This window comes from Ranitomeya variabilis, chromosome 8, assembly GCF_051348905.1.
Source record: "Ranitomeya variabilis isolate aRanVar5 chromosome 8, aRanVar5.hap1, whole genome shotgun sequence".
NCBI classification, from domain to species: Eukaryota; Metazoa; Chordata; class Amphibia; order Anura; family Dendrobatidae; genus Ranitomeya; species Ranitomeya variabilis.
In genome coordinates, this window is record NC_135239.1 from 12,102,642 (window position 1) to 12,126,202 (window position 23,561).

A 23,561-nucleotide genomic window follows, 5' to 3' on the forward strand; every position below is an offset into this window, starting at 1 on the left:
ACGGTGAGACTCCCGCCAGACATTCAGGTCACAGCTCCCTTCTCCGCCCTCTCTTTAATCATTTGGAGAAAGGAGAGATTCAAGCACAATCTTCAATCTAAATCTTCACCCCTTACAACACTGTTCTGTAATCCTATGTTTCAGCCGGGGTTAGAGCCTGCATTGTTCTCCTGGTGGATCGGGAAGGGGATCACCATGCTAAAACACCTTTGCTCCCCTTTCAATATTTTACTCACTAAGCAAGAATTTGTACAATGTCATAGTCCCCCAACTGGAGAGGCTATGCGCATCAATCAAGTTTTTCACTTTGCCAGTCAACATCTGTCGCGGGGGACCCCTTTTCGGCTCACTGGTTTTGAACAAAGGTATTCTGGAAATCCTATGGGTAATGGGGTAATCTCACTGATATATTCCACGATGAATGCAGCTCATGTATCAGAGAAACTAAATTATATGCTGCATTGGGAGAACGACTTGGAGCTCGTCCTGCCCCTGGAGACGTGGCATAGATGTAGTGAAACCCTGTCGAGAGGCTGTCACCAAACATCTCTGACTGAAACATCACTTAAGGTGTTACATAGGACATATTATGTCCCAACCAAATTGCATGCCATTTATCCGCACATCTCTAAAGACTGTTTTAGGGGTTGTAATATCCCTGGAGATATGCTCCACATTTGGTGGAAATGTCCGATTGTTGAGAAACTTTGGCAAGAAGTTAATTCAATTATTATCCAATTATTTGGTAAACCAATTATCATGGACCCCACAGTACTCCTATTGGGTAAGATGCCATATGGTTTCTCGAAGAGTCTTCAGAGATTAGTGAATACGTTGTGCATGGCAGCTAAAATTCATATAGCTTCTAAATGGAGAACTCAGACACTGTCCATCTCAATGGTGAAAGACAGAATGAATGAAATTTTAATGTGCGAGAGAATTCAGGCAACTAGGAGCGATGACATGGATGCCTTTCTTCGAATCTGGAGCCCTTGGCTTGATCTCGATCATAGCACCCCACTGACTCGAACCCTCCTGCTGTCTCCATAATTTTTTACATCATATATCTTTGAATGCTCTTTAACATTTTTGGTTTATGGCAATAAATCAGCTCTCACCTACTTATCATCACCTGATGACACGACATGTTGAATTTCCCCCCATAATTAGTAAAACGAAGTGATGTTATTCCCCTTGTTGTTCCTATCCCTAGTCTGTCCTGTCTTGTCTTTCTAGTCTGGTTTATATGATTGACCTTTATGGATATGGTTACTTTTACATTTCTGTCATGATGTTCTGTAAATAACTATGTCTTCCTTTTTTTTACATGGAAGGTCAATATTGTTTTATACTGTTATGAAAACTTTAAATAAACATATTGAAACAAAAGAAGAATTTGGAGGAAAAATAAACAGGAAAAACTAGATAAAAAAAGCACGGATGCAGTAATGAATCGGCCTCAGGTGTATGCGGACATGCAACATTTAGGCTGCGGACATCTGCGACTATAAATCTGCCTCCTGATATTGGTGCAGTTTAGTCGCACCTTTACCCTTTACATGCTGGAGAACTGCAATCTGCAGCGCCGGCCTATTTATGCTGCGGATGTTCTGCAAGTGTGCACATGCGCCAAAGCTACAAGCACACGGCACATTTATTTGTGGTCAATCTGCTGCGTGTTTTGATACCATTTGGCGGTTTGTGCTGCGGATTTTGTTGCGACTTCACCTGACGCATCTTCTTGCGCTTCCTTATTACGCTGCTGGAAAAGCATGTTTGTAAAACTGCAGCAAATTTGCAAAGTGTGCATGAAGCCTCCTGCAGATAGCGCAATGCGCACAAAACATCATGTACCTTGTAAGGCAGCATGCGGAGCCCTAGATATACTGTACGCCGCCATATAGTGCCACTATGGGAAGCCACACACTCCTTGTAGACAACTGCATGAATGGCAATTCCATAAACGCCCAGAATCGTTCCCATTGCAGGATTTTCCCTCCAGGCACCAATGTTCGGTGTGTATCAGGCGAGTTGTGTGCATCGCGTGGTGCGTCGCCGCCGCTCTCCTCCCGCACAATCACTCACAGGCGTTTTTTTATAATGCGATTTTATTCAGTTACCAAAACATACGAATATAGATCGGAGCAGCGCTTCTCTCCATCTGAGCTTTACATCGGTACAAACCTTCTACAAGACGCACGTGAAAATAGATGCGAGAATTATTTCTTATAAACATTCAGAGGAAAATCGGTGAATCTGGGTAAAAAGAGTAAAAATATCAGAGCGAGAGATCAATAAAGTGTCGCTCCTGCTCCTGTTAACGTTGCTCCGGTTATTAGGAAACTTCTCATCTTTGTAACTTTTTTAATGCTTTTTTTTAATATTTTTACTTTTCAGCTTCATAGTTACATTGCAGAAAACAAAATCTGCTGCTACATGGAAACCATCAGCATGCAGGTTATTTCCTGACAGGTCTTATTCTACCTTTAGGTGCTAATTAATGGCAGCTTTTAACACACAAATTATTAATATTAATGAACACGCTAAAGCCCCAATGGCCTGATTAATGAACACAACATAATATTACCTAGTAATACCATCCGGCAATTATCCGGTAACGACCAGGACGGCCGGGGGGTATTACTCCGCCAATTAGGGCCATGTCTTATTCACATGAGGATGTCATTTTGCACAAAAAAACTTACACAAAGATGAGATCTGTCATAAAAACTTAAAAAAAGAAAAAAAAAAACATCTATGAGAAGCAGCTTGCTGATGGTTTCCAGGTAAACACATTATTTTATTCTATTTTTTTCTGGAATCAAGATTTATAATAAAGAGTTTGCGACTGCCGGGCCAATGTTCATCCAAGATGGAGCTTCACTTTAATGAAACGTCTTTACATGGAGATTAAAGTGATATATAATGTGATATGTTTAGAATCACCAGGCATCATGCATACAATCCAGGCAAGACAAAGAGAGGAGGAATCGGCTGCAACAACCAGTCAAAATGAAGCAATGTTCTGATTGGCTGCTCGAAGCAAATCTTCCCCCCTTGTAGTAAATGAGGCCCAAAATGTGCAGTTTAAAGGGCCACATCTCTGAAGACGGAGGATTCTGGTACAGATGACGCCATGAGATAACATCGGCAGCCATCAGACGGCTCTGGGTGCACCCTGGTGGTCAGATACATCTATACATAGACCTCAATGTACAGGTGTAGGATAGATAACATCGGCTGCCATCAGACGGCTCTGGGTACATCCTGGTGACCAGATACATCTATACATAGACCTCAATGTACAGGTGTAGGATAGATAACATCGGCTGCCATCAGACGGCTCTGGGTGCACCCTGGTGACCAGATACATCTATACATAGACCTCAATGTACAGGTGTAGGATGGATAACATCGGCTGCCATCAGACGGCTCTGGGTACATCCTGGTGGCCAGATACATCTATACATAGACCTCAATGTACAGGTGTAGGATGGATAACATCGGCTGCCATCAGACGGCTCTGGGTGCACCCTGGTGGCCAGATACATCTATACATAGACCTCAATGTACAGGTGTAGTATAGATAACATCGGCTGCCATCAGACGGCTCTGGGTACATCCTGGTGGCCAGATACATCTATACATAGACCTCAATGTACAGGTGTAGGATAGATAACATCGGCTGCCATCAGACGGCTCTGGGTACACCCTGGTGGCCAGATACATCTATACATAGACCTCAATGTACAGGTGTAGTATGGATAACATCGGCTGCCATCAGACGGCTCTGGGTACATCCTGGTGGCCAGATACATCTATACATAGACCTCAATGTACAGGTGTAGGATGGATAACATCGGCTGCCATCAGACGGCTTTGGGTACACCCTGGTGGTCAGATACATCTATACATAGACCTCAATGTACAGGTGTAGTATAGATAACATCGGCTGCCATCAGAAGGCTCTGGGTACACCCTGGTGGCCAGATACATCTATACATAGTCCTCAATGTACAGGTGTAGTATAGATAACATCGGCTGCCATCAGACGGCTCTGGGTGCACCCTGGTGGCCAGATACATCTATACATAGTCCTCAATGTACAGGTGTATGATAGATAACATCAGCTGCCATTAGACGGCTCTGGGTACACCCTGGTGGCCAGATACATCTATACATAGACCTCAATGTACAGGTGTAGTATAGATAACATCGGCTGCCATCAGACGGCTCTGGGTGCACCCTGGTGGCCAGATACATCTATACATAGACCTCAATGTATAGGTGTAGGATAGATAACATCGGCTGCCATCAGACGGCTCTGGGTACATCCTGGTGGTCAGATACATCTATACATAGACCTCAATGTACAGGTGTAGTATAGATAACATCGGCTGCCATCAGACGGCTCTGGGTGCACCCTGGTGGCCAGATACATCTATACATAGTCCTCAATGTACAGGTGTATGATAGATAACATCAGCTGCCATTAGACGGCTCTGGGTACACCCTGGTGGCCAGATACATCTATACATAGACCTCAATGTACAGGTGTAGTATAGATAACATCGGCTGCCATCAGACGGCTCTGGGTGCACCCTGGTGGCCAGATACATCTATACATAGACCTCAATGTATAGGTGTAGGATAGATAACATCGGCTGCCATCAGACGGCTCTGGGTACATCCTGGTGGTCAGATACATCTATACATAGACCTCAATGTACAGGTGTAGTATAGATAACATCAGCTGCCATTAGACGGCTCTGGGTACATCCTGGTGGTCAGATACATCTATACATAGACCTCAATGTACAGGTGTAGTATAGATAACATCAGCTGCCATTAGACGGCTCTGGGTACATCCTGGTGGTCAGATACATCTATACATAGACCTCAATGTACAGGTGTAGGATAGATAACATCGGCTGCCATCAGACGGCTCTGGGTGCACCCTGGTGGTCAGATACATCTATACATAGACCTCAATGTACAGGTGTAGTATAGATAACATCGGCTGCCATCAGACGGCTCTGGGTGCACCCTGGTGGCCAGATACATCTATACATAGACCTCAATGTACAGGTGTAGTATAAATAACATCGGCTGCCATCAGACGGCTCTGGGTACATCCTGGTGGCCAGATACATCTATACATAGACCTCAATGTACAGGTGTAGGATGGATAACATCGGCTGCCATCAGACGGCTCTGGGTACATCCTGGTGGTCAGATACATCTATACATAGACCTCAATGTACAGGTGTAGTATGGAGACGTCTGGCGCTCTGTCCCCACAGCTCCATGATGGTCGCCCTTTAATCTCACACATTTTAGTAAACTGACGTCATGATGAAGCCGCGGTGAACGGTCACTTATAAGACTATAGATTGTGCATATACCGCAGCGGTGACTTTATCTGCCTTGTACAGGTTTCATCAGTACTGGGGGTGCACAGATATACGGCCCCTACCCCTGCCAGACCACCCTAAACCACGAGTATAAAGTCCTTCAGCAGCATGGACATGGACGCATCTATCTACCCGGCGGCTGTAGAAATCCAGTGGACATGTAATAAGCTACATATAAAAATAACAGTCCTCCATGTAGGATACAATAAGACACAGGTAACAGTCTCCTTAAAGAAGACCGGTCACTTGCCATAAATGTGGTGTAAACGCCGCTGTCTTCCTGAATCCGGAGATGTTTCTCTTTTGTTCCTGCTCCTCTCCGTTCCTGAGATATGACCCTCTCTTCTGTGTACATAATTCTAGTCTTGTTAGCCAAGTGGGTGTGCTCATCTTGTAGATCACACCCACTTGGCTAAAGAAAGCAGATTTTTTTTAATACACAAAAAAGGTCATATCTCAGGAACGGTGAGGAGCAGGAAGAAATGAAATACAGCAGCAGATTCAGGTAACAAATATCTACATTTATGGCAAGTGACAGGTACGATTTAAAGGTTTTTTTTTTTCACATTTGACTGCTCCGACCACACAGGGTAATTATTGAGTACAACCCCCGACCATAGTCCCCGCTATATCTGATTAGTGGATGTTACTATCACTCACGTCTGCGGTCGGCCATGATCTCAGTGTTTTCTATGTTTCCGGATACAGATTTTTTTTTTACTTTGGATATTATGAGGTTTCTGACGCTCGGCAGCAGTTGTGTGATGGGGTCCTATTATCGGGGGTCTTACACTTACAGAGAGTTGTGTCTGAGAGGATATAATGGGTCCACAGTACAGTCTATAGACGCCTGGAGGAGACGTCCCGAGCGATGGGCGGTGGTCTCAGCAGCGTCCCCTCAGAGGTGCAATAATAATGTTTCACCCCATTAATAACCGGAGGGCCGTGTGCCATAAAGTGCGATAATCTGTGACGCTGCATCAACCACACACAAACATTTACACCGTATATACAACATGTAAACCAGGAAAGGCCGACACACAGCCCCCCGGCCGTATACAGGCTCGCAGCATGCCCTGAAAGCACAAAGGCTGCTGGGACTTGTAGTTCATGCACGGCCGGAGAGCCGCAGGCAGCTCACCTTTGACGTAAACAGCAATTCTTATACTTAATGTCTGTGACGACCTCCCTGAGCTCCACCGGAGTCACACGGTGTACGGTCATCACCCCTCATTCAAGGCCACTGCATACCCCAGAAGATGCACGGAACAAACCTAAACCGCGCCTGTACCCCTCACATGGAGGAGACGGGCGTAGACTGATATTTACAAGGAAACGGGACTTATACTTTAGGAGAACTCCCGGGGGCATGAATCCCTCAGACCAGCTGCCTGCTTTGTGAGCAGATGGAAGAGGGAAAAAAAATGTAGAATTCAAAAATTTCCAGCAAACTTTAAACAGAAAAACTCAAGTTTGGCCCCTAAGGGGCCAGAACATCGAAAATCCCAGACATCTAGAAGTTGCCCTTGTGCAATGAAGGGTGTGGACCATTCCAAAAAACTGACCAAAAAGGCAGCAAGATTGTGAGCAAACCATCCAACCTGGTAATGGTGCAAAAACTACAGGCTGAAGGTAAATGGTAATGGAGCTGCTCCCCAGGACCGAGGGGTGCGAACTAAGTCCCAGAAGGCAAACTGTCCGAGGACTGGGCAACTTCATGTCTGGCACCGAGTACAAACTGTCCAAACACTTCAACTAATGGCTCAAAGTGATGGAACAAAAACAAAGTCTATAAAATGTGTCAAAAAGTAAAAAAAAATCTTTGTGGAGGCAGGTTTACAATATCAGGACTAGCGATGAGCGAGTGTGCTCGTTACTCAAGATTTCTGAGCATGCTCGGGTTGTCTCCGAGTATCTTGGGCATGCTCGTAGATTATGTTTGTGTCCCCGCAGCTGCATGATTTGCGGCTGCTAGACAGCCTGAATACATGTGGGGGTTGTCTGTTAGTTAGGAAGTCCCCACATGTAGTCAGGCTGTCTAGCAGCCTCAAATCATGCAGCTGAGGCAACAAAAATTAAATCTCCGAGCACGCCCAAAATACTCGGTGACCACCCGAGCATGCTCGGAAATCTCGAGTAACGAGTACACTCGCTCATCACTAATCAGGACTAATTTAGCAGTGAGAAAAGGAAATAACTTTTTAGGCAAAGTGGGATTATCATTGTTTCCCACCATCTCTGGCAGGGAAGGGTCCCTTACAATGGGTGTCTTGTGCACCATAACTGTAGTTAATGTATACGAGTCGGTAACGCAGCCATTTCTGTGTGTCCCGGACCGCGTACATTTGCAAACAACGAAAGGAACCTGCATTGGTGGAAGACTTCTGTAATGGGCATCAGTCATCTGCGCACACCAATGGCAACCATTAAGAGAATGTAGTGAAGGGGTTGTCTGGTGAAAACAGAACTTATCCACAAAATCGGTGGTCACTTATTGAGTGGAGGGGGTCTGATCAGTAGAACATGGAAATTATGTCCCCATTAAAAAGGAGCAGAACCGCTGCTCCAATCTCCCTCTTTGGGCTGCCGAGCGCTGCACTCTAGTTGTCACAAGGATAATAGTGCCCCAATCGACAGTGAAGGTCCCAGTGGATCAATAAGTTATCACTTTTCCTGCAGATATGGGATGTTTTGTTTTCTTCGGAGAAACCCTCTTATTAACTCAGCTTTAATATTTTTCATGGATATTTAAACTTGTAGTCCAGTTCTCACAATGGCTGCCGGCGGATGTGCGGATCCCCGATGCATCAGATGAGATTTAGGTGATCAGTCTTGACAGGTTTACATCTACAGGACGGGCCCCTCGCAGAGTCTGCCACCACGTACACCCCGAGCGACTCTGCGCACTGGTGGATGCTCTGCAAAATGTCTTCCGACAGACTCTCCGCGCTGGAATAGCGGACCTTCTCCAAGTCAAAGATGTCCTTCAGGAAATGCAGGACCTGATCCTACAAATAAGAGGAGATCGGTCACATCTCAGTTCTAAGCGACGGATAAAACGATTAATTAAGGAAGAGGATCAAAATTTACAGGAATCCTACACACCGACCTTATAACTGCAGCACAGCTCGTGTAGGGCGTTTTTGGGTGCCAGGAATCCCCAGGCCAAAACTGGACTTATCTGCTCACAGACGGCGTAGAAATGTGCAAAAAATCCGTCTGGTGCCTATGGAAAGAAAAGGAGCAAATATTACAATAATTAGTAATAAATGTCAGACCTATGAAATCCTCGTCATCTTCAACTGGTGATTGATTCTGCGCCATTTAGAACAGAAACCGCGATACAGAGGACCGGAGCCGTCACCCAACAATGGTGCCGACAGACGGCTCCGCCATGGACTGTACGGAATCTGCAGAGAGCTCGCGCTGGAAACAGCTTTCATCAGAAAGGCGCATAACTCGTCAGACTGTGACTCGGCCGTCTGAGTCTGAAGACATAAAAATATTTCACGGCAAGATTTGTTTCTTCTCCGTGTAGGACAAAACCAGCAATAATGTGGCCTTTCTGCCAACAGGGAGCCCGGCACTGTGGGAGCTCACATTACATGGGTAGTCCAAAGGAAAAAAAAGCTCAGAATGTCAGAAAATAAAAAAACAAGTCGTAGGATATGATAACATGGAGCGTTTTTTTCCCCGTGAATTTTTCATGTGAAAAAAACAGTGTTTTACAGTAGCAGCAAAATAAGTGAACTTACTAATATCTCATGCACGCGGTGCGTTTCTTTTTTCTTGTATTTTTTGAGCTGCGGTGCGTTTTTGTTTTTTTTATTTTAAATCTTTCAGCTATTTTGCAACAATTTTCATCCATTTAAATGAATGCATGAAAAATGCGAATTAGAACACAATGAAAATGCATAAAAAATTGCAAAAAAGATGCATTTTTTTTAGTGCAGATAAAACCAACTACAAACTCAATGTGTGAACATATCCTGACACATCCCCTGTTGCTCCTATTCCTATTCTTTTCTGGCCTCTAGCCATCACTTTACTTCCCTCTCTAGTTGGACCTATGATGTGCTGTCACCTCCACAATCAGTGAGTGGCTGCAGCGGGTTCTCTCTGTCCATTCAGTACACATGCATGTTCAGCCGAGTGGAGTGTGCATATATATGGTGAAGTCAGGATGTACAGTGGAAGGTCGCTGTATGTCGCTGCTACATCAGAGGGAAATGCAAGAGAGTTAACCCACGCACTGCTCCGTGACAATCAAGTAGCAAAAAATGCAGCTGGTTCCAACCCCATTCACTTGCATCATGCTGTGATGTAGCTGTGACCGAGTAGCCCAAGCCTTAGCACTGAGCTGTCAGGTGACATATCTGACAACTGGGCGGAGCTAAACTGCTGAGTCTTTTGCAAGCCCCGTCCATATGTCTTGAGTTGTAGATCCCTGTAGTCGTCTGTCAGTCATTGCATTAAAAACACTACAGTGAGACAACACTGCCCTAAATGGCTGATAACAGAGAGCAATAGCTAGCATTAAAAGGAATTTACTATACTGTAAATCCTACATAATTGTGGCACAATAGGAAGCTATGCAAATTACTCATGTACTTTGATCTGACCATTTTCAACTTCACCAAACCTGAAATGAAAATCCACAAAGAAGTACTTGTAACAAACCCTCAGCTGTAGGTAGAATTCTATCCAGTCCAGACAGCTCAACACATCTGCAGCACCAATTCCTCTAGTTTGCTACAATGTATCATCGTAGGTAAATTGTTGCACACAGGAGCCCAGACTGGATACTTTTATACCAAATCCATCACCGGTGATCGCAGGGTTTAGTCTCTGGATGAGAACAAGATGACGCTCATTCACTGACAGCAAGCAGAAATGTTAAGAGATGATTCAATCAGAAAGTCTAAGGCTGTGTGCACACGTTGCGTTTTTTTTCACGTTTTTTTGCTATAAAAAACACATACATAATGCATCCCATCATTTAGAATGCAATCCGCAATTTCTGTGCACATGATGCGCTTTTTTTCCGCGAAAAAAACGCATCGTGGTAAAAAACGCAGCATGTTCATTAATTTTGCGGATATTTCGCGTTTTTCCCGCTATTTAATGCATTGGGAAGCTCTGGAAAAAAACGCATCAAAAACGCGAAAAAAACGGATGCAGATTTCAAGCAGAAAATGTGCAGTTTTGCTCAGGAAATTTCTGCAAGAAATCCTGAACGTGTGCACATAGCCTTACGATAAAGATTTATCTATATCACATCGGAGAACACTTCTGACTCGACAGCAAATGGGGAGAGGAAAACTCTCGGTTTACCATCCCTTAATATAACAGTCAGCGGACAGAGGTCTGACAGGACAGATGGATCACAGGTGACAGCTAACAACAGGGAGTGAGGATGGTGACAACAGGGGGTGAGGATGGCGACAACAGGGGGTGAGGATGGAGACAACAGGGGGTGAGGATGGAGACAACAGGGGGTGAGGATGGAGACAACAGGGGGTGAGGATGGAGACAACAGGGGGTGAGGATGGAGACAACAGGGGGTGAGGATGGAGATAACAGGGGGTGAGGATGGCGACAACAGGGAGTGAGGATGGCGACAACAGGGGGTGAGGATGGCGACAACAGGGGGTGAGGATGGCGACAACAGGGGGTGAGGATGGCGACAACAGGGGGTGAGGATGGAGAACAACAGGGGGTGAGGATGGAGACAACAGGGGGTGAGGATGGAGACAACAGGGGGTGAGGATGGAGACAACAGGGGGTGAGGATGGCGACAACAGGGAGTGAGGATGGCGACAACAGGGGGTGAGGATGGCGACAACAGGGGGTGAGGATGGCGACAACAGGGGGTGAGGATGGCGACAACAGGGGGTGAGGATGGAGACAACAGGGGGTGAGGATGGAGACAACAGGGGGTGAGGATGGAGACAACAGGGGGTGAGGATGGAGACAACAGGGGGTGAGGATGGAGACAACAGGGGGTGAGGATGGAGACAACAGGGGGTGAGGATGGCAGCCGCTGTACACGGGGAATGGTGGGCACTCGCCATCACAATCGCTTCCCTGCACTCATTAATATCAGTGGAGTTCCTAGTACTGCACTAACTCCACTGCCTGGAGAAGACGCCACTCACTGTTAGAGGGGTGTCATTCTACAAAAAAAGACCCTCGCCACATGTGATCATGTGTAGTGTTTGGGACCCCTTGAATGATCCGTTTAATAACCACAGTTACAAGAGGGGCCACTGTCCCACAGGCAGGGGCTGCGTACCTTCATCTGTCGCCTCTTCTCCTTGAGAACGGACCAGCAGCTGGAGGCGACCGCCTGGGGCAACAAAAGTGACAAAAACAACTGAAAAAACAAGAAACCTAAATATACAGAAGGGTTATTCAACACAAATTACACAAAAAAAGCAGAAAACACCCAAGAAGTAACTTGTCCTAGGTCCAGACCTTGTGGAGGTTCCATAACAGACCCCATAATAGTCAGCTGGGGTACGGCACTGACAGTCTTTTACCTGAGGTGTGCAGAAGGTCAATGCACTGATATCATTAGGGTTTTTGCAACCTGTAAGAATGATTACCAGCATTGTGAAATATCATAAACCCTCACTGTAAGCGCTGTTTGTCTTAGTTTATGTGTAGTCAGCACGTGAAAACTGCAGTCATACAGCGTCACCTGCCGTACTGCACCACCGCTCAGCCATGATGCCAGTAGTACTGCTGCGGCCACTAATCCACTCACAGGACCAAGTCCAGTGGTCACATCTGTAATCTGTGGCTGCTTTATGGGGGTCCCTAGAACCACCTCTTACCAAATGGCATCTGCGGCTCTTCCTTTGATTAGTCGTCCTGGCGTGACATTATCTGTGTGACGCTCTTGTGACATCCCAACTAATCAAAAGAAAGCAGTGTAGTTATTAGTCCCCAGGGGCCACAGATTACTGACGTGGACAATGGACCCGTGGCCTCACACCAACTCTAGCGGCCATTAATTAACTGCAGCGGTCCATGTGGAAAAAAAAGACTCGGGAGAGCTGCAGAAGGGTCAGTGCTGGATCACTGGAGAAAGGACTGGGTGAGAGTGACTGACAATATTGTACCATAATAAAGCTTATTTTTACCAAAAAATGGAAAACCCCTTTAATGAGCAGACTTCCTTATTGTGATGGATTAATTATATTCTAAATTGCTGATGTGGATCTAGCACAAAGTGGAAGTGTACGTCCTTCCCTCATATATTCTTCTCTAATCCGATTCCGGCTTCGGCTTAAAATCTGCATTTTTATATCGAGCACATTATAGGCAATTGCTCGGAGTGCAATTCCATAATAGAAATGTTGCTTTAGTTTTACTGTCACATGGAGTCAGCCCCAGTCGGGGAAGGAGTGGGAGCGGCGGCTCCTGATAATTGAAGACACCGGCCAGGCTTTTGGGCAGACGTGTCTATGGCGCGTCTCTCTCTGCTCGTATGTTCTGCATTCTTCTGCCGTTATTCTGCGTCCTCTGCCAAACTGAGCATTAAAACCAAGGCGATCATTCCAACAAAAAATAGAGGAATGTGGAGAAGCCATATGATACTTTTTTTTTTTCTTAAATGTTTCTGATGCCAAAACATTAAATAGTTTATTCAGTAATTTGCCCAAATATGGACTCAAGCATTAACGTAAGGATATGGCAGATACGGTACCGTTCACAGCACCCGGCAGCCTCCTTCCCTCCGTCTGTAGGACCAGAGACTGCAATAATAATTACTCCCTAATTACCATACAAAAGGGGGGGGGGTGTAAACACGAAACTGCCATTCCTTCCTAGTAATCTGACCACAGGGACCACTGGGGAATCGCACTGCACAGTTAAGGGGAGGGGGACGCATGTTCTGCACTTTGTGCCGAGAAATAGCTGGATGAGACGCTCAAGGCACTGCAGACCACAGAGTAAGGAAATGGACCGACCAGAGAATACATGCTCTTAATGTTCACATTACAGCCTACAAATACGACAATTGTCTCCACCAGACAAAAGAACGGCACCAGAAGCGCGTTTCGCACCTAGCTTCGTTCGCACCCCTTGACATAGCTATGTGCGAAACGCACATTGACTGATGAGACTCTTATGCCACTGTGCATGTTTACATCTCCTATTTATGAGACTTTTTCTACTCCATGATACCTTACTTTGACATGCTGAGCCTTTTTTCACACTTTATGTTATCCTATATACACTGGTGTCCATCTGTAATATTGGGATTACACATTGCATTTTTTATTATACCATTGTATTTACCCCCGTTTTACTATCTAAGTACCTGTCACATAGTACTAAGCTTATACCTATATAATCTGTGTCGCGCTGCTTGTATTACGCTTACTCAGCTTCGCTTATCTTGTGTCCTACGTTTTTTTCAATTACATTTTTAATAAAATGTATTTTTAATCTTGATAGCTCTCTCTTGCCTTGCACTTATTCCTCATAGGTTTTTCTTCTATTTATACGTGCTAATTGGCCTGTATACCCCTATGCTCATCATACATATGGAGGTTTACAGAACATTATAATTACCTTGGGGAAATCCACAACTATAACTCGTTCTGTAAAAAAAACCACAAGCCCTGATTCTAGTATGACGATGGAAAAATGATAAGTTATGGCTCCTGGAAAAAGAGAAGGAAAATAAATAAAAATTCTCTGCATCATGATGGGATTAAAAAAAACTAAAAACGTCCCCAGATATTAAAAAAAAAACAAAAAAGTAAAAGGTTTTCTCAGTTTGTGGAAAATGAAGCGTTTCTACTAAAGTCCTGCTGCTTTCTAAATTACAGTAGGCTCCATTTATCACAACAGCGAACTAGGCCTCATCACCCATAGCAACCAATCAGCAATCAGCTTTTATTTCATTCAGTGCTCTGGGGAAATGAACGATGAGCTGTGATTGGTTGCTGCTAGGAGCTCTGGAGAATGTCCCTCATCACTGGGCCTCGGCAGCCATCAGCCAGTGTGTACAGGCCGCTCTGCACTGGATCACACTTTGTGCTGACAGCTTCCTGCCAAGGCTGACAGCACCATAGCCCGGACATGTCCGCTCTTCATCTGCCGCCACTTGGGCTGACAAGGTTCCTATCAGCCATTATCTGCGGACACCGTTAATGGCGACCTATATATAGAGGAAACTCACCGTTTCTCTAAAGGAGGAGTTCAGCCAGCGATTCTTCACTACATTCTGGATCGACAATGGCGGATTCTCCAGATCTTCTAAAGAGTCCATCACAATGAAGTCCCAGAAGATGTCGTAAAAATTGATGTTCTTCACCTGAAAGGGGAGAAACGGACATGAAGGACAATATGGGATTGGTGAATGTACAGGACGGTCGCCTCAGTCGGCTGTACAGACATCCCGCACTTGTGTTTCCAGCCTGCTAATCTAGAAATCCAATGCAATTAACGTCTGGTAATCTGGAATATACGATAGTCCAGCACCTGGTGCAGTCCGTACTAGCAGATGCCCTTTATTATCGATGTGTACAAATATGGCGGATATGTGAAGCAATCTCCAAGGCAGCGTTTACACCGCCAACACCCGAGAGCAACATGCGCAATCAATGCCAGCTCCAATCGCAGAAGTTTAACCTCTTAGATGCCGCGGTCAATTGTGACAGCAGCATTTAGGGGGTTAAGAATGGGGATGATCTATTCAGACACCCATCATCCGCCCCAAGATGCGATCACAGGGTGCTAAGGGGTTGCTATGGCAGCTGTCCGCCATGTTACTACTCCTATAAAGCCCAGACCAGTATTTATACAGTACACTGCAGCAATACCGTATTCTACAGGCAGGTTCCTGTCCCCGAAGGGTTCTAATTCAAAATGTAAATAACATTGGAAAAATATAAAAAAAACAAAACAATGAAAGTGGAAAACAAAAAGCACATATTAGTTATCGCCCCATTACTAATAAAATATAAAATTATTCATCCCATATAGTTAAAACCAAAATGGAAAAAAATAAAAAATGGCAGAATTGCTATTTTTTGTGGGGAAGCGAATTCGCCACAAATTTCGGAATAAGAGAGACTGAAAACCTCAAAATGTTACTATGAGAAACTACAGCTCGTTCTTTAAAAAAGAAAAAAAAAAAAAAAAGTAGAGGAAACGAAGGCGCCTTGTCACAAAGAGGTTAATAACGTCCTCATAACCTAATCAATGAAGAGATGAATAGCCGGGATCGGAGCCATTGAAAATATATCCGGCTGTTGTGACCTGAGCCTATACAGCTAGGATTAGGGCTGTTATAACCGGCCCGCTACATCTAGGACCACTGTGGATGGCAGATTCCTGCTCCTATCACTGATGAGTCATATGATGGGTTAAGCTCCCGGGACTCACCCCTCGTCCGAACAGCTCATTTTCTATGGTGGACCAGGAGTCTGGATAGCTCAGGAAGCGCATCATCTCGTCATAAGCAGCTTCAAACTTCCTAGGATTCTACAAATGTGCAGAACGCAGGTAAGGGAAAAATGTGTCAGTTCATTTGTTCTTAAATTCCACAGTCACATTTAAAAAACCAATGAGGTCACCCGCAAAGCAAAGTGGCCCGCAAATTGCAGTAATGTCACCCGAAAACCAGATGAATTACTCCCGCAAACTGCAATGTCGTCACCAGCTGTATGCAGAAAGCTTCTGAACGCCCCCTAGTGGCGGCAGAAGGTGGCAAGAATTGATTACTTTTCCCGCTCTGACTGCCAAAGAGTAGATTTAAAAAAACGAGAACAACTTATCAGAAATTTTTCAATTAAAAATAAACCCAAACACCACCATACTGGGGGCCTTCTTGTAAGGTTTTCGTGCAGCACATATTCGATAGGGTATACGCTTATTTTCAGCTAATACTTTGTACTATACTGTGAACGCATCGAGCGACCGCTTCCATTTTTTGCTGATGACAACGTACCTTTTTGGCCTTGATGATCAAAGAGGATAAGATTTTTCTGCCGACGTTCATTAAAAATTCCCTGTTTTCGACTTTTGAGAGTATCATCTGTAAGAGGGAATGTCAGAATCAGACTGGCAGGACTCCACCGTGACCTCGGGAACCATTGCCATAAATCACAAGTGTGCCCGTCCTAATATCACCACTAATCAAAACAGCAAACAGGGAAAACGGCCGCCCGTACTCGCATGAACTTCTGCCTGGCAGCGCGAGATGTGGGGGTCGTCCTAGCCGCACACTGGCATAAGCCGCCTGGCACGCTGCCCGCTACCACTGTGCTCACAGGCTGTGCCATCTGCATGATGCTCAATGGTCATGGTCAGCAATGGCTGCAGCCTACTGACGGATATAATGGGTCTGCACACTCCTCCTGAAATACTCTGTGCTGCCATGAATCAAAGAATTAAGCACGGTTTCAAACAAAATCAGCACACTCCTCTATGGAAATTATTTAGGCTACAAGATCCCTAAAATACTCTGTGCTGCTACAAATCCAAACACAAAGCATGGATTCCTATAGGATCAGAATCCCCCTCTACTGAAATACTTGGTGTAGCTGCAAATACACATATGGGTGCTGCCTCCTACAGAATTAGCACGCTCCTCTCCTGAAATGCTCTGTGCTGCTATAAATACATAGGCAGGTCACTGCCTCCTACAAGGTCAGTACACCCCTCCGGCGCTGCCGTGCCTTTGGAAATCTTCAAGCTGTAAGTGAATAAAGATGTTCAGACGACCATGAAGTCTACATCCCCTGAATACAAGTTCACCTGAAAAGCCTGACGAATGCAGTGAAGCTTCGCGAGAAAATCGCTGTCCCCTCCGCACTCCAGTAAGTCGGTCCTAAAGAAATGAGATCAATGGGATCAAGCACCGATCAATACTGCTGCCTGCACAGAAACTGCAGACCGTCTCCACCGCTGCTCACCTTAGTGCTCTGCAGTATATCCTGCCCTCCTCCGCTAGCAGCATGGCGTCCTCATACAGAGGGCAGTGGTAGAGGGACGGCAAGTCAGTGGTCTCCATCATCTCTCGGTGTTCAGTGAGCTGGGGGAAGCAGAACACACACCTTATATTAGTACAGGAAAGCTGCAGATACAAAGAATTCCATTAATCCGGAAAACCTGATTCAGCAGGTGGTTAATTGCTGGCACTCTACTAATACCCTGGAATACAGCACTAGTGCATTCTTCTACTACACTGATGTTTTTCTAAGCCTGTCCTCCAATTGTATACAGGGAGCTCCCCCTGGTGGTGGCCGCTGGGAGACAATATTATCATTTCACTCCATGACTGTGAAAAGCCCGGTGAGCTCAGCAACAGAAAAACTCCAGATCTTAAAAAGAAGGACACAGCTTTCCACATATGTTGGTATTATTGAGCAGTATATGGGATGTACATTCGGCATCGAGTGGCTCTGCTACACAGGCGCAGAACATCATAGTATTTCTGCATTGTGGTTAGGCACCATACTGCACGGCACAAGGCACTGGATGCGGAACAGCACGTGGCTCCATCCTACACAAGGCCGGTTCTGGAGAACAATGCTTGGGGTAAATCTTGCAAGTGTTGCACTGAGCGGTGGACGTCATGCAGATCCCATCTTGTGCATTGCATAGAGGGAAATTTGTGATGAATGAACATCTTGTGAATTTGCAGATCCGTTCCATGCCCAAGATCTGAGCAGATTTTTCCCCCTTACACGTGAATATGGTTTGGTAAACCTCATCTAATTGTTTGGAATCAGCACATTATATCTGCGGTGTCTGAACATGGCCTAATTGTGTTAATGTGAGAAGGCCGCCAGCAGGTCCCCAATAGGAGGATGAATCCCGGTCAGCAGCCGATATAATTCTTATCATCACCGGATGTAAAACAGGAAATATCACGACCATAAAAATTGCTGGACGCTGATCCTACAGCAATAATGTATATCCTCACCATATTCTCATGTCATCCAGAATTACAGACATTTCCTCGCAATATTTATGTCTCGAGGCTACAATCCCAGTCAGGCTGGAGACTTTCCAGAAATGAGCAACATCCCGACTTCTGATGTTTAGAGAACGACTCCCAAGCTAATCCGTCAAAGTAAACCATGTGCGTTCTCACTGAGCAGAAGATCCACACTGTCCAGTAATCATCGGGAAGTTCTTAAAGGGTATGTGTCACAAGGATAAACCCTTAAGCTGGATCGGTCACCAGATTTCCCACAACAAACTGAATACAATTATGTATTTATGCTGAAAGTCCATTGCTGTGTAAACTCAGTCTCCGCCCACCTAGCATGATTGACAGCTCCTCAGAGTGCCTCCTCCTTGCCGCTCACAATGCTGTCGTCAGTCAGGGTGAGTGGAGCCTGAATACATCGGACTCTTCAGTTCAGTCATTCTATAACTGGACTCATAAAATGCTCATTTTGATATCAGGATTATACGGCCATTCTGACATGGATTGCCGGCATCAGCCCCTAACCAACCTGATACTGCTCTGCTCATGGTCTACGGGACTGCCAGAGATAGAGGAGCGCGGTATCTGTCTCCAGCAGTACCATATATAATGAACACAGCGGTGGGGCACAAAGTGGGACCAAAACGCTTTCAAATGGTGATCTCCGGTGCCCTGTTTTTGGGATCAGTGAGGATTCCAACGGACGGACCCCCCAGTCTTCTTCATGCTATTTTGTATCCAGTGGGGAAGTGATAACTTGCATTTATGATCTAACCGCTTTGAAATATTAGGGGTTTTTTTGAGACTACAAGTTTGAAGAGCTTCTGCGTATGTCATAAACGTCTAAAGTGGGAATACCGCTTTAAATAAAGGACATCCTGAACTGATAGGCTAACTATTTTGGATATGCACGGGATCTACTGACAGGACACCCTCCTTATATGACATGGGGTGGTTCGCGTACAAGTCAACTAAGCCGTACTTACACCCACCCGGGTGGTCAGCCCCCTGCTCTCCATGTCTACTCTCCAACTGTCAATTGCAACTGAAGGCAGACAGGAGCATGCAGGGAGCACGCAGGGAGCATGCACGGTCTCAACTGTCTTCTTATTGGGTTGAACTCTCTCAACAAAGCAGGGGCTGCAAATAAAAATGCAATTAACCGGACCCACATGCCTACGGTGGCCGGTAGGGGTCACATCAAATACCCATGATATACAGTCCTGCTCATCGTTATTGGCACCCCTTTATTTTTTCATAGACTGCACAATATCTTGAGAAATAATTGAAAACGTACTATAGTTATATCCTCTGGATTTTTTAATTACTGGTCCAAAGTAATACAACAATAAAACATTGCTTTTCAACTTACATGTTGCAATTTCAAAGAAGAAACAGAATATACAGCATGTGCCGCAATAAAGGCCCCTAATTAATTCTTGGGTGCACACCCTTTGGCATGGATGACAGCCTCCAAACGTTTCCTGGAGCCATCTATAAGCTTCTTGCACTTCTCAGCTGGTATTTTCTCCCACACTTCCTTTGCAGTTTGTTTAAGGTCTTGAATGTTCGCAGGTTTTTTTTTCCCCAAGGTCTTATTTCCGCTCACCCCAACGATTTTCAATGGAATTGAGGTCAGGACTCATTACTGGACGTTTTAAAACGGTCCATTTTTTTCTTTTTTTGACCACTCCGGTGTACTTTTGGATGTGTGCTTAGAGTCATTGTTTTGCTGGCAGACCCATGATCTTTGACTCAAACCTGTAGGACATTTCACTCTAAAATCTCTTTATAATTCTCTCATTTAATGATTCCTGTGATATGGTCAAGTCCTTCAGTAACAGAAAACACATAATAGTAAAGCAACCCCACAGCATTATGGATCCTCCACCATGCTTAACTGTTGGAAAGGTGTTCTTTTCCATATATGCTTCATTACGCTGTTAACAAACTGTTGCTTTGCATTGCCAAAAAGTTCTAATTTTGTTTCATCTGTCCAATGAACATTTTCCCAGAAGGATTGTAGTTTGTCAAGGTACTCTTTGGCAAAGATCAGTCGTTCCTTTTTATGTCTTTTCTTCAGCAATGGTTTCTCCCTTCGCCTTCGACAAATAAAGCTCTGCTTGGTTTAGTGTACACATGTGGCACTTGTAGAAACCATGACCCCAGACTGTTCCAGGTTGGCCTTCAGGTCTTTGGATGTTTGACGTGGTGTTTTTTCCACCATTTTCACCAACCTTCGAAGACATCTCTTGTCAATTTTCCTCTTTCCCCCATGTCCAGGGAGGTTATTGATAGTCCCATGCTTGGAAACTTTTTTAACATTGCGCACTGTTGAAATTGGGACACCAGGGTCTTTGGAGGTGGTTTTATTCCCTTTGGAAGTCTTGTGTTTGCTAGTAATCGCAGCTCTGATGTCCTCAGGCCGCTCCTCTGTCTTCACCATTGTGATAAAGGAACAGGGGCGACCATGTGGCTTTATAAACACTGGTCATCATTCATTGACTAATTCATGCCACATGGACAGCGACAATCACAGGTGATTCTGATTTGTGATTTACCGCAGGCGAGTCCCAGTGCGTTTCCAGACTAATGTAATGTAAAGGGGCCGATACCGGGGTCACCGCAGCTTCGGGTTTTTCTACTTTTCCTTCAATATCTGACCTTCATATTCAGAGAGCCTGTCCCTGTATATACCGCCATTGTCTGTACGCACAGAGATATTCTGAGATCCTGAAACATTTAGGAACAGCTGAATTCTTCAGCAAATGTTTTCTCTAAAAAAAATTCCTAGAAATCCGGGAGATTGGAAGGAAGGGGGAGGATGAAACGGGGGTCCGGTGTCAAGTTCAACCAATGTCTATTTTATTGCATTGTCTGTAGAAACCGGTTTATTATTACGGTCACACACACATTGCAATCATTCCTGCTTGGGGCAGGGACGGAAGCCGCACATTACACCGGGAAGTCACCAAGAATCAGAGGACTCACTGAATTTAGGTACAAGATTTGCATTTGTTTCCACATTGTCCCCAAACTCTCCTATGAGGCCTCGGGTGCAGATTTCTGCAATGCTCCAGTGTGACAGGTGTCTGTTTCCTTGGATCAGTCCGGCCTCCCTGGCTGTGATTGACAGCTTGTATACAATACTCATTAGCGCTGTTATGCAGGGCGTCAGGACTGTGGAGGGTCCTGAAGAGGAGGGTGAAACTTCCAAACCGGTTGATAAACCCGCACTTTCACACTCCTCTTCAGGACCCACCACAGTCCTGTGTCCTAATGGGTGTCCCATTAACACTGCATACAAGGAAGGTGACGGTGTATAATCCCCGGGGGTCCCGCAATCTATAGAGCAGGGGGCTCAATGACACCTGTACACATGGCGCTGTAGTGAGCATGTGCAACCACCAATACTGTAGAAAGTGAACTGCGGGGAGGTTGCACTTGCTCACTACCATTCTATTCACAAAAGAGATCTTAGGACCCCCACGCTTAGATCAATGGTCTACATGAAACAGTATAGACGTGTGCTACTCTTGTGAATGGGTCAGCAAAAAATGACACATTGGTACAATCTGTCTCTCTCCATTTTTCATGGACTGGTTACTGGGAAAAGTTTGGGAAACTTTTTATTTTTTGGTGGGTACTTTGCCTTTTTACATTCTGTCCTACTTGGCAAAGGGGCCATACAGCCAGGGGCGTAGCTAGGGTTTCAACTTAGGGGGGGCGAAACATCTGAGTGGGCCCCTAACCAGCTAACCCTGATTACAGCTACGGTTGCGCACTCTTATTGTGAATATAGGGGAACCTCAGAATATGACCCTACTGTTATTGAAAATAAATCTATATACAAAAACGAACATTGACTTTACCGCCATATTGGACCATATGCACAATAATAATGTCCCCTAAGTTCCCCCATGTACTGCTCCATTATACACAGTATGGTGAGCTTAAAGCTTCCCTATACACAGTCTAAGGCCCCCACAGCTCCCCTATACACAGTATGATGGTTCTATAACTCCCCTATACACAGTATGATGTTCTCACTGCTCCCCTATAGATAGTATGAGCCCAAAGCTCCCCTATACAGAGTATAATGCTGACAGAACTCCACTATAGAAAGTATAATGCCCCCCAGAGCCCCCTATATACAGTGTAATGGGCCAACAGCTCCCATATGCACAATATGCCTTCACAGTTTCCTATACACAGTATGATGAGCCCACAGCTTCCTTATACACAGTATGATGGACTCACAGCTCCCTTATACACAGTATGATGGACTCACAGCTCCCTTATACAGTATGATGTGCCCGCAGCTCTTTTATACACAGTAGGATGGGCCCACAGCTCCCTTATACACAGTATGATGGGCCCGCAGCTCCCGTATACACAGTATGATTGGCTCGCAGCTCCCTTATACACAGTATGATGGGCCCGCAGCTCCCTTATACACAGTATGATGGACTCACAGCTCCCTTATACACAGTATGATGGGCCCACAGCTCCCTTATACACAGTATGATGGGCCCGCAGCTCCCTTATACACAGTATGATGGGCCCGCAGCTCCCTTATACACAGTATGATGGGCCCGCAGCTCCCTTATACACAGTATGATGGGCCCGCAGCTCCCTTATACACAGTATGATGGGCCCGCAGATCCCTTATACACAGTATGATGGGCCCGCAGCTCCCATATACACAGTATGATGGGCCCGCAGCTCCCTTATACACAGTATGATGGGCCCGTAGCTCCCTTATACACAGTATGATGGGCCCGCAGCTCCCTTATACACAGTATGATGGGCCCGTAGCTCCCTTATACACAGTATGATGGGCCCGCAGCTCCCTTATACACAGTATGATGGGCCCGCAGCTCCCATATACACAGTATGATGGGCCCGCAGCTCCCCTATACACAGTATGATGGGCCCGCAGCTCCCCTATACACAGTATGATGGGCCCGCAGCTCCCTTATACACAGTATGATGGGCCCGCAGCTCCCTTATACACAGTATGATGGACTCACAACTTCCTTATACACAGTATGATGGGCTCGCAGCTTCCTTATCACAATATGATGGGCCAGCAGCTCCCTTATACACAGTGTGATGGGCCTGCAGCTCCCGTACAAACAGTATGATGGACTTACAGCTCCCTTATACATAGTATGATTGGCCCG

The 23,561-nt window shown here is 45.4% G+C and overlaps 1 protein-coding gene across 2 annotated transcripts in view; it reads right to left on the bottom strand.

Annotated features, from left to right (window-relative positions):
• Positions 1-2,098: 2,098 nt before the first annotated feature.
• Positions 2,099-23,561, bottom strand: part of MIGA1 (mitoguardin 1) — a 38,888-nt gene continuing 17,425 nt past the window's right edge. The window contains exons 9-17 of one of the 2 annotated variants that reach the window (XM_077278280.1): positions 17,354-17,472; positions 17,196-17,268; positions 16,387-16,473; positions 15,822-15,920; positions 14,614-14,748; positions 11,710-11,763; positions 8,524-8,640; positions 8,187-8,422; positions 2,099-2,256 (exon numbers count right to left, since the gene is read on the bottom strand). In XM_077278280.1, coding sequence (XP_077134395.1) covers positions 8,222-8,422; positions 8,524-8,640; positions 11,710-11,763; positions 14,614-14,748; positions 15,822-15,920; positions 16,387-16,473; positions 17,196-17,268; positions 17,354-17,472 — 885 coding nt within the window. In that variant the 3' untranslated portion in view covers positions 2,099-2,256; positions 8,187-8,221. Of the gene's footprint in view, positions 2,257-4,864; positions 5,077-5,254; positions 8,423-8,523; positions 8,641-11,709; positions 11,764-14,613; positions 14,749-15,821; positions 15,921-16,386; positions 16,474-17,195; positions 17,269-17,353; positions 17,473-23,561 lie in introns of those variants that run through there. The other variant, XR_013218662.1, reaches the window with a different exon arrangement.